The sequence below is a fragment of the Haplochromis burtoni genome, unplaced genomic scaffold (assembly GCF_018398535.1).
Source record: "Haplochromis burtoni strain Fernald_Lab_line unplaced genomic scaffold, NCSU_Asbu1 Contig_889, whole genome shotgun sequence".
In the NCBI taxonomy this organism is placed as follows: Eukaryota; Metazoa; Chordata; class Actinopteri; order Cichliformes; family Cichlidae; genus Haplochromis; species Haplochromis burtoni.
Window position 1 is genome coordinate 1793 of NW_024583250.1, and position 9789 is coordinate 11581.

The window sequence follows — 9789 nt, forward strand, 5'->3', positions numbered from 1 at the left end:
TGGGGAAACTGCTCATCACAATCAGCTCTAAACTGAGAGCAGAAATGTTTGTCTTTACCCGAAGTGTCGCACATTTTCAGAGTGTACTCCTCCTCTCTGATCATCACCGTCATGGAGTAAGTGTTCACCACCTGGAGGAGACAGAGGCTGAGGAATGAGAACAAGAAAGAGACAACAGGAAGGAAGTAAACCCGCCAAAAGGACTTGATTACAGAGGTTCTTCATAATAAAACTGGATTTATTCCATGCACTCACACTGATTTATCAAAGCAGTTTGGGCTTCAGTGTCTTGACCAAGGATCCTTACACAAAAAATCTTTTTCATCATAAGTGGTGTTTAACTTGTATGTTTTTCAACACAACACAACACAAATAGGCCATTAAAAACACTCCTCTGTGTAATATTATGGGTTCATAAATAGTAATAGCTTCATCACAGGGCTGAAAGGGGCGCTGACAGTTCTTCTATGCATAAAAACCCTGGAACAGCACAAGAGCTGCACACTGTGTCACATGGAATAAAGTGAAATGAATGCTGCTGCATGTCTGCAGACTTTCACCTCACCGTGGGCACGTATTCAGAGGGAAACTTGTTGACCGTGTAGGACATGAACAGGCAGGTTTTTCCCACTTCAAGGTCACCCAACATCACGCACTTTATAGTGGACATCTGAGGAGGAGGATGGAAGATGATGAAGAAGCAAAAAATGAATGAACAGTAAATGTGAGGCAGGGGAACAGAGGGAGTCTCTGGAGTGTCATCTACAGTATGCAGCTGAAAGATTTTAATTAGACACTTGTGCTTAAATAGACTTATTATATGTATGATACTGTAACAGTTATGGTTACAGTAACAAACAATAAAAGTTGTCACTGTAAATTTGGAACTGATGTCAGTACAAACAGAACAAGACCAGACTGCAGACCACCAACACTCAAGAAAATATTCATGCTAAAAATGCTGATTTTAACTAATTTGATTACTTTTAATTACAGAGTAAAATCTTAAATGTAAATGAATCTGGTCAAATGTACTTGATTGGTATATATTCAGTTTGGACCAAACACATTACTGCTTCATGTTTAAGAGGCTACGTATCTTCTTTCTTTTTTCTTCTTCCACATCAGGCACCAATTGATTTTGCGGATCCAGAAAGAGATTCAGATTAGTGTGTCATAATCTCTTGGCACAACTTGAAAGTATTTAGAAATATAATATAAATATTGATATTGGACTCCTAGAACTTCTCTCTCCTAAGTCTACCACAACTATGCTCTGATTGTTTGATGGTTCCCAATGACAAGGCGATTCTGAGGTGAGCAGAGCATGTGATGATGCTCATTGACGCCTTAAATCATGGTAAGTTCATGCACCTTGGGACACACACATCACTGGTTAAGTGTGCGCGCTGCCTTTACCATTAAAGTAATTTTGTCCTTTTTTAAAATTTCCATCGCCGAGTGCAGCACAGAGATGTTTGAAGGGCTTTTCACTTTGGAGACGATTCCCCGCTCTCTGCCCTGCACCTCTGGCCTCTGCCTCCTTGGTGGGGTAACCGTGGCAACAGAACACCTCAGACAATATGATAACCATGTTCATTTGATACAAAAGCAGTCAAATCTGAGAAAGTTCCCCATGACCCCCTCACAATTAGCCAACTTTGTTGTTGTTGTTGTTTTAATTCAGTGAAGACAGTTATACATTCATCATCTTCTTCTTTTGGCTGGTCCTTTTAGGAGTCACCACATCTGCCAACATCGCACCCTATCTAACTGATGAGGTCAAAGGAAGTTTCACAGTTAAGTCTAATAAGCGTGGCGACGTGTAGCTACAGAACTGTCTGTGTCCAGATGTGAAACTGTAAACGGCTCATTTCCATGTGGCTCCATGTACTAGGCATGATTCTGGTTACAACTGCTAATCAGCTTTTAAAAAGCACTTTTAAAAATAAATCATCATCAGACAGTTACCTGTGAGTATTAAATAGGAACTGAAACTAGTATTTGAACAAGTGTTTACCTGCTTTAAAAAAAGTCTTCTTAAATGTAATTGATTAGTTAAAAACAGAAGACTTTCCTCCTACATGTTAATCTACTTATTCTACACACGGTCATGTTATTTAGTCAAATTCTTTTATTTATTTTTATGTATTTTTTGGTAGAGCTAGCACATTCAGCGAGAGGACAGGAGCTCCAGTCATTAGAAAAAAGTATTTGTTATTTTACTTTGTTTTATTGCAAGTAAATTTGAGGCATGCAGAGATCTGTGGCAGAACTCCACCTCGGTCTAAAAGGATGGCGACGTCGTCTATTTTCATTTCTAGTTTCCTTTGTAGAATTTTCTTTCTTTTTAACTGTGAATTGAATTTTGAAATTTAAATTTGAATTCAGTTTTTTTTTATTAATATTATTTATTTATTTAGTAATGGGTTGTTTTTGTTTATTTAGAGGGGACTGAAGAACGTGTTTGACGAGGCCATCCTGGCAGCTCTGGAGCCTCCGGACACCAAACCCAAAAAGCGCTGCGTTCTGTTGTAGACGCCACGACAAGAAGAAGAAGAAGGATAGGAGAAGGTGGAGGTGGACCAGGAGGAGATTATTAACCCAGATGGGAACTGAGGGGGGGAGGGTAGACGCATTTAAACAGTGCCTTCAGCCATAGTGACTTAACGTGGGTGTGGTGTTAGAACGGATAGGCGCTTTGTTTTCATCACCGTAACATGACTAACATGTTTGAGCAACACTCTTCGCTAACCTGGAAACAGGGTTTTAATAATCGCAGGAAGCAGATTGAGCAATAGTAGTTTAAACCTCAGATGCCTTGAAGATACAAACAATGGATGGAGTCACGTTTGCAGCTGAAACTTAACAAAAACTTTTAAAATCATTAAAAAAATCTACAAGGAACTGTATAACATATCTGAAATAAATGTTGGGAACAATGTGTTGGGTCAGTAAACTGCTGCTTTATATTTGTGACACTTGTGTTAGTGATTGATCTGCTGTTGATTTCATAGTCTTGAAATAATTTGTAATCATAGTTTGAACAGCTGTGGTGTACAGTAGCAGTGACGGGCGCTACACTGTTGATCTCAACAATAGCTTTTTTAATTTGTTAACTTTTCCACGTTAAAACAAAAAAACTTTGAGCAGTATTTTTCCCTTTTCTTTTGTTAACATAAAGATTAACTCTGTTTACAGATTTTAATTTTTATTTTTAACCTTTTAAACCAAAAAATCGTATGCAGTTGTGCAGGCTTTGTGGATTTGTGTAAGACATAAGAGAGACACGTGGCACTCGTAGATTTTCAGCTGAGGACTCTCTAAATACAACAAATAATAACCTACAGGAGAAAAAAGCCTATTTCAAGTCAAACCTGTAGAGCTGCTTTGATTAGATTTGACTGTTGCTTCTGTAAGTGCAGTTTTGATGTCCTGGTCAGCGGTGAAGTTAAAAGTATTTAAGGCAGTGCTTTAAAATAATTGTCCAGAGGTGTTTCAGCGTAGCTGCTGAGTGGCTGTGTTTGCTTCTAGAAAGCCTTTGTTGACATTCTGATCCTGTGGCGAAAAATCCTGTGAAACTTGAGGTAAAGGAGCTAGTTTGCTCTTAATGTATCCACAATACAATTCAAGCAAGTCCTTTTGAAGAAAGCAGGACATCTTTCCAAGCAGCTGTAGTTTGATCCCAACACAAGGTCAGATAAATCCTAAAGTAGATAAACCCATCCACCTCTGCTTAAACTGTAGATTTAAATGTAATCAAAAGTGTTGATCATAAGAAAGTCAACATTAGTGCTGTTTTATTCGGTCACTGGTTTCAAAAAGAGCATCAACAAACATTTTCAGCACTCTATCATCTAGCCGACACCTTCGGGCAGTAAAAAAACCCTCCTAGCTGTTTCCTCCAAACACTGAAAGAATGAGCGTTTAACCCAACATGCTGGAGTGAACTCACGCCTGCAAACCGACCAGGGGATTCAAACAAGGAACCTTCCTGCTGTGAGGCAACGCTGCTAACCTGCTAGCCTTCAGTTTAGGATTGTTTGAGAGCCGCGTCTCCTCCTTATAACGCCTCTGCGTGCTGTAGGTGCGAGTTCTGTAACTTGACTTCATCCGTGTCAAAAAGAATAACTGAGACTAAACATTTACTAACTGGGCAGAAGCTGCACGTTACAGGACAACACATGCATTGGTGTGCACAGTAGCTAACAGTGCCTCAATCTGTAGCTGAGAGAAGTTAGAAACTCGATGTTCTCATGTGGATGCATTGCTTTCCAAAGTAACAAAAATAATATTCAGACTCTTTAAGTCTTGAATTGTCTGAGATTTCTCAAGTTCCACCTGGTAACAGGACAAATGTGGGATATTCACATATTCAGTTTTCACCTGACCACAGAAACGGGAATGTTTTGCAAGAATTTGCATGCAACTGCACACAACATTATATAACTCCTAACAATAACTTTTAACTGTAAACATTAGTAGAGATATTGAAAAAGATTGGGCGAAATGTTCCTTTAGAACGAGTCACTGTGTGAAAACTGTGAGACGCGCCTTTTTTAAGTTTCTTAAATGTTTTCCACCTTATTAAACTGTTAAAGTCGACACAGACAAACGGCCCACGTGTGACCTCCTCTTGTTTTGTCCACTCCTGCTTCGCTGCTCCAGGCTAGAACCCGAGGTGGTTCTCTGGTGGCTCGTTGGCTCCTCCTGGAGGCCTTAAAGGGGATTAGGCTGGTTTAAAGGATTCTGTGTGTCATTTCATTGGCTAAAATCAGACTGATCAGTGTTTGAGAAGTTAAAGTTGAGTCTTTTAAAGACATCAGTTCTACCTTCATTCATCTTCTAGCGGCTTCACAGTTTTTATATTTCATTTTAATGTTACTACCTTTAAATAAGGAAGTGCTGCGCTGACCTTTAGAAATAACCCTCCTCAGTGACTGAATTCTCCCAGTCATTTATTGAAACCTGCTGCTCTGACAGCAAACTTGGACTGAAAGAGTCGGTGCTGCTTGTTTTTATTCATCTTTCATAAAGTTAGTTAAAGCTACAATCAACAAACCTCTGATCTGAGGATGGTTTAAGGCGGTATGACTGGTGAGATGTTAAAGTTCTCTGACACTGATCAGGAGTCAGTAACACATTTGAAACCTTTAAACTGAAATCATTTCCCATTCAAATGAACTGAAATTCCACTTTCCCTCCTCTGTTTCTTTTCTATGGTTGATGATGGTTTATTCTGATTATGTATGGATGATTATAAGTATTATATAGATTTTTTTTCTTTATTGTTTCCTGGTGATTTTTTTTTAACTTGGTGTTTCTGGAATTTTAATTCCTTTTCTCTTTAGACGTTTTTACTGACACTTGACGGTTGAGTGCCAACAGCTGGTTCGAGTATTGCTGGCCGGGTTGAAACTAAGTGATAACAAGCTTCTAATGGCAGGAGAGAAACATGAGAGCCGAAGCAAGAATTAAAGATGTTTTAAAAGATGAATGTTGGAAGTGGTGGGTGTTTGGAAATAATAAAACCAGTACTTGAATGTTTTTTTTTCACTGGGACTTTATTTGTTGAAATTAGAAAGTTGAACTTGCCACTGGGAAATTTGTTCAATAAGCTCAGGTGTGAGATTTTTCATCAGGTGCTCTGCGATAACCCACTGTGTTTTGTCGTGAATTATATATGACTATATCGCAAATATTCTAAATCTATAACCAGACTATGACTCTACTTCGTGTGGGTGGTGGTCTCAGATCAGGCTTGGTGGGGAAAACATGCGTTTCATCAAAATTTGGCAATCAGACTTGGCAGTGTAAAACTGAGAGTTCTAGAATAATTTGTTTGTTTCTATCTCCGACAAAAGTTGGTCGCACTTTCTCATTGAGATGTATCATACTCTCGCTCTCTTAGTGAGTGTAATCACCGATCTCATGTGTTAGTTATGGCTGCTTTGCGACCACTTCTGATGATACTATTAGGTTTTTTTAAAAATGAAACGGAAAATCGAACAAAGAGTAAGAGAGGGCAGGAGTCATGAGAAACCGGGTAAAGACAGGAATAAACCCGCGCAACATAATAAAGAGATCTGATTGACATGATTGGTATCATAAATCTCAAAATATAATCTGCGCCCTTTATTCTACATAGCACTCAAAACACTAGATTTATCAAAGCAAGGTATTGGACATTCAGCGTCTTGTATCCAAAGTGATTTCTCTACACCCAAAAAAGCACATAGGTGTCATTGGCCGACATATAAGTTAAGATTGTACTCTAAACTTCTTCGTTATATGCTATATATTTCAAAACCACACAAAAAAGCACAAATAGAGCCATTCAACAAAAATAATCCACATCCATATCCGGGTGGAACATATTATGGGACTATCATAATCACTCAAGTCAATAGCTCTTCATAGTTCAACAGCTGTTTGAAAGGGTGCGCGTGTACCGTTCTCCCTATGCTATAGACAATAACCTAGGATGAGGCCGCACAAAGAGACATCACACTGATGGTCACCATGCGGAATAACTCAAAAATTAGAAAACTCATGCTGCATGAATGCTGAGCAGAACTCTATCACACTGCACCCTGGGCACGTATTCAAGAAGAGAAAACTCGATTGTACCGGTCGTTGTAAGGGTTACTGAACAGCAGGACTTTTTCCTCACCTATCAAAAGTCAGGCCATTACGATACGTTCATCCTTTAATTGTTGGTGCATGCGTGTAGGAGGAAGGGGTATGTGAGACGCATGATGAAGCACCGCACTTTAGGGAGAATTTACGAAAAATGAATACAGTACTCTCGTGCGCGCTAGAGCAAGACGGGAGACGTACGCATCAAGGTAATCCATCAGTCAAGTGCACGAGCTATGCGTCCAAGCTAAAGGTTATTAATTAATTACTCTTATTTTAAGCACGCTATGTTCATTAAAAATAGGACAACCTTATTATAATAGTGATCGCACACAATGTAACTATGTCTATCGTGGATCAAGTACAAAGTAACGAACAGGAATAGACCACAAGAGGGTTGTCAACGTGTGAACAATTTATGTGGGAACTTAGATGAGATCCAGTACAAAGTCCATGGAACTCAGGACCTTAAGAGCTGCAACCCCCACCATATCAAGCTCACAGATATAAAGTTATATTTATCATGCTTAAACATAACTATCCTGGGTAAGGTTGGTGAAACATAATAATTGATTTTACTTTCCCTTAAATTTACAGAGTATATGTAAATTTTAAATGTAACAATAGAATCTAGGATCCAAATAGCACTATGAATTTGGCCAAAACAGACATGAGTATACCCATTTGCAAGATAGCATCGCGAGATCCACACACATATTACTGCCATATACCATGTGTTGGGAATGGAGAGACGTACGTATCTTCTTTCTTTTCTGTTTATCTTCATCCCCATCTAGGCCCAATTTTGATTATTATATTCGCAAGCTCATGACAAGAGGGGGATATCAGTTAGTGGGCTTCCATAATCTTCTTATGAGACGATCCTTCCACATTATTTTTGACACAACAATATGAGAGTATTCCAAAATTTATTTAGGATAGGCACTAATTATAGTTTACCTCTCATACGTATTGATAATATTGGCTACGCCTTGAGTTATAATCCTTACATTCATCTATCCTACATTGGTATGCTACCAACCCAAGGAACTCATAGCCTCATTGCATCTGTTTTGGACTGCGTTCCTCCCAATTGACAAGGCGGATTTCTGCAGATAGAGCAAAGAGCAGGGTGATGAATTGCATCATAGACGCGCTTAAATCCATTTCATTGGTTATTATGTTTCAGTGCACCTTGTGGACACAGGCTTTATCACTGGGTTAAAGTGTGCGGTCGGCTATACCTTTCCACCTCATAGGGCTATTATCTTTTGTGTGCTCTTCTTCTCAAGAAGAATTTCCCATCTTTGCTCAGGGACATGCACATGACGCTGTTTGAAGGCTGCTCTATCACTATGTTGGGAGTACTATCTCAACCAAGCTACTCTGCGCCGGTGCAGACCTTCTCTGGCCTTGGTAGGCTTCATAACGCTTAGAGTAAGTCCGAGCCCAGAGTAACCGAGGTGAAGCCGAAACTAACTCCTCTTAAAGTACATATCTTTTATCATAACCATTGTATGCTCATGCTTGATACAAAAAGCAGCTCCAAATTGTGTCTGAGAAAACGAATCCTTACCTCCTTATTGATCACTCCCTCCAAATATAGCTTCAACAATTTCTCGCTTGTATGTTAGTTTATTTAATTCAGTCGAGTTAGCAGGAGATTATTACAACATTTCACAGGTCAATCTTCTCTTTGGCTTGGTCCTCTTTAGGGTCACCTACGATGTACTGCATCTAACTTATCAGTTCAACTCTCTTTTTATACCCACTATCCCGCCTTCTCTGTTCATCTACCTAAAGGTCTAGGAGTGACGAAGAGGTGTCTTATTCAGTGCTCAGGTGTGAGAAAAATAATATGTAACTTGGGTTTTCTATTCTTCTTTGTACACTAATATAAGAATAAAGGATCTCTAATGGTAAGCCAACCTGGGATGTTGAGCAGCTTGGTTTTAAACCCAAGTAAACTTTAAGCAACTACGCTTAAAAATTGCTTAACTACCGGGTTCTTTAAGTATAATAGTATGATGTAGTTTTCAGCAGAACGACGTTACCCAGATATCGCTTGCACTTTTAGTATACGATCTAGTAATACCAATCTGAAAATCACGTGACTCGGAAAGATATAGTCGATTATATTCTGATTATGTAAACGTCCCAGAAGCGAACGATAAAATCAGTTATATGGATAATTTAAATGGGATTTGTAGTTCTAGATGTCCTTGTTTGTTCTGGTCCACCTGCAGTTGATTCCAACAGAAAACCTTCAATTGATCCCAGGGCTTCTCTGTCGCCAGTCGACCGTAATCATGACTCAGGCGACAGGCCAACATTTTTCTAAATGTCATCTTCTTATCTGGGAAGTCAAACATTGTTGTTTATCAGGTGCATCCAGATACTCCTGTTCTGCAGACTGCAGCAAATGACTTTCATCATTGAGCTCATTTTAAAAATGAAACTATTTAACTTCAGCATAATCTGATTTCAAGTTGGCCAGACAAACAACACCACTGAATACATGACCTATGTGTTATTTTAATTATATTTTGTTATTTACTGAAGTTTAAGAAGTGTATTCTCAAAATGTTCAGGCAATAAAAAATAATTTAAATAACAATTTGAGTTAAAACGCACACATTACCATCATTTTTAAATCTCCAATGTCTTGGTTGCCACAGGTACCCTGAAGATATTTGAGTATTTATTGTCAGTAAATCGCAGTTTATAATAACTGGCAGCTCCTACCTTTCCTGTTCACAGCCGATGGACCGCTAGGTCTTATTCCGGGAGCGGGTTTAGCAATCAGCTCTGAGTTTGATAATCCAGGGTTGAGGCCAAGTTCGGGTTTTCTGCTCCAGACTGAGTAAACGTCAACTCCAAGTTAGTTACCGGGGTAACAGACCCCGTGAACTAATCCTGCTCGCTGTCAGATTTTCTTCAGCAAACTGAGTGTCCCTCTATCTCCTCCCTTCCTGCTGTACCTGAGCCAGCTGATTCATTTCCTCATTCACAGCCGCTGCCAAAGCGCGAAGAAGAGCTGATTCATTTGCAAAGGGTTTTTTTAAGGCACAGAACACACTGATCAATAATCAATCATTTGTCGTGTTGGAATCGATTGAAATACCCCAGTTGGATTTTGGATATAATGTA

The 9789-nt window shown here is 39.1% G+C and overlaps 1 protein-coding gene across 1 annotated transcript in view; it reads right to left on the reverse strand.

Moving 5' to 3' along the window:
- Positions 1-9772, reverse strand: part of LOC102289700 (cell division control protein 42 homolog) — an 11558-nt gene extending 1786 nt beyond the window's left edge. The window contains exons 1-3 of the mRNA XM_042215992.1: positions 9385-9772; positions 566-670; positions 59-131 (exon numbers count right to left, since the gene is read on the reverse strand). Of these exons, the coding sequence (XP_042071926.1) occupies positions 59-131; positions 566-670 (178 nt within the window). The 5' untranslated portion in view covers positions 9385-9772. The remainder of the gene's footprint in view (positions 1-58; positions 132-565; positions 671-9384) is intronic.
- Between the last annotated feature and the right edge of the window lie 17 nt (positions 9773-9789).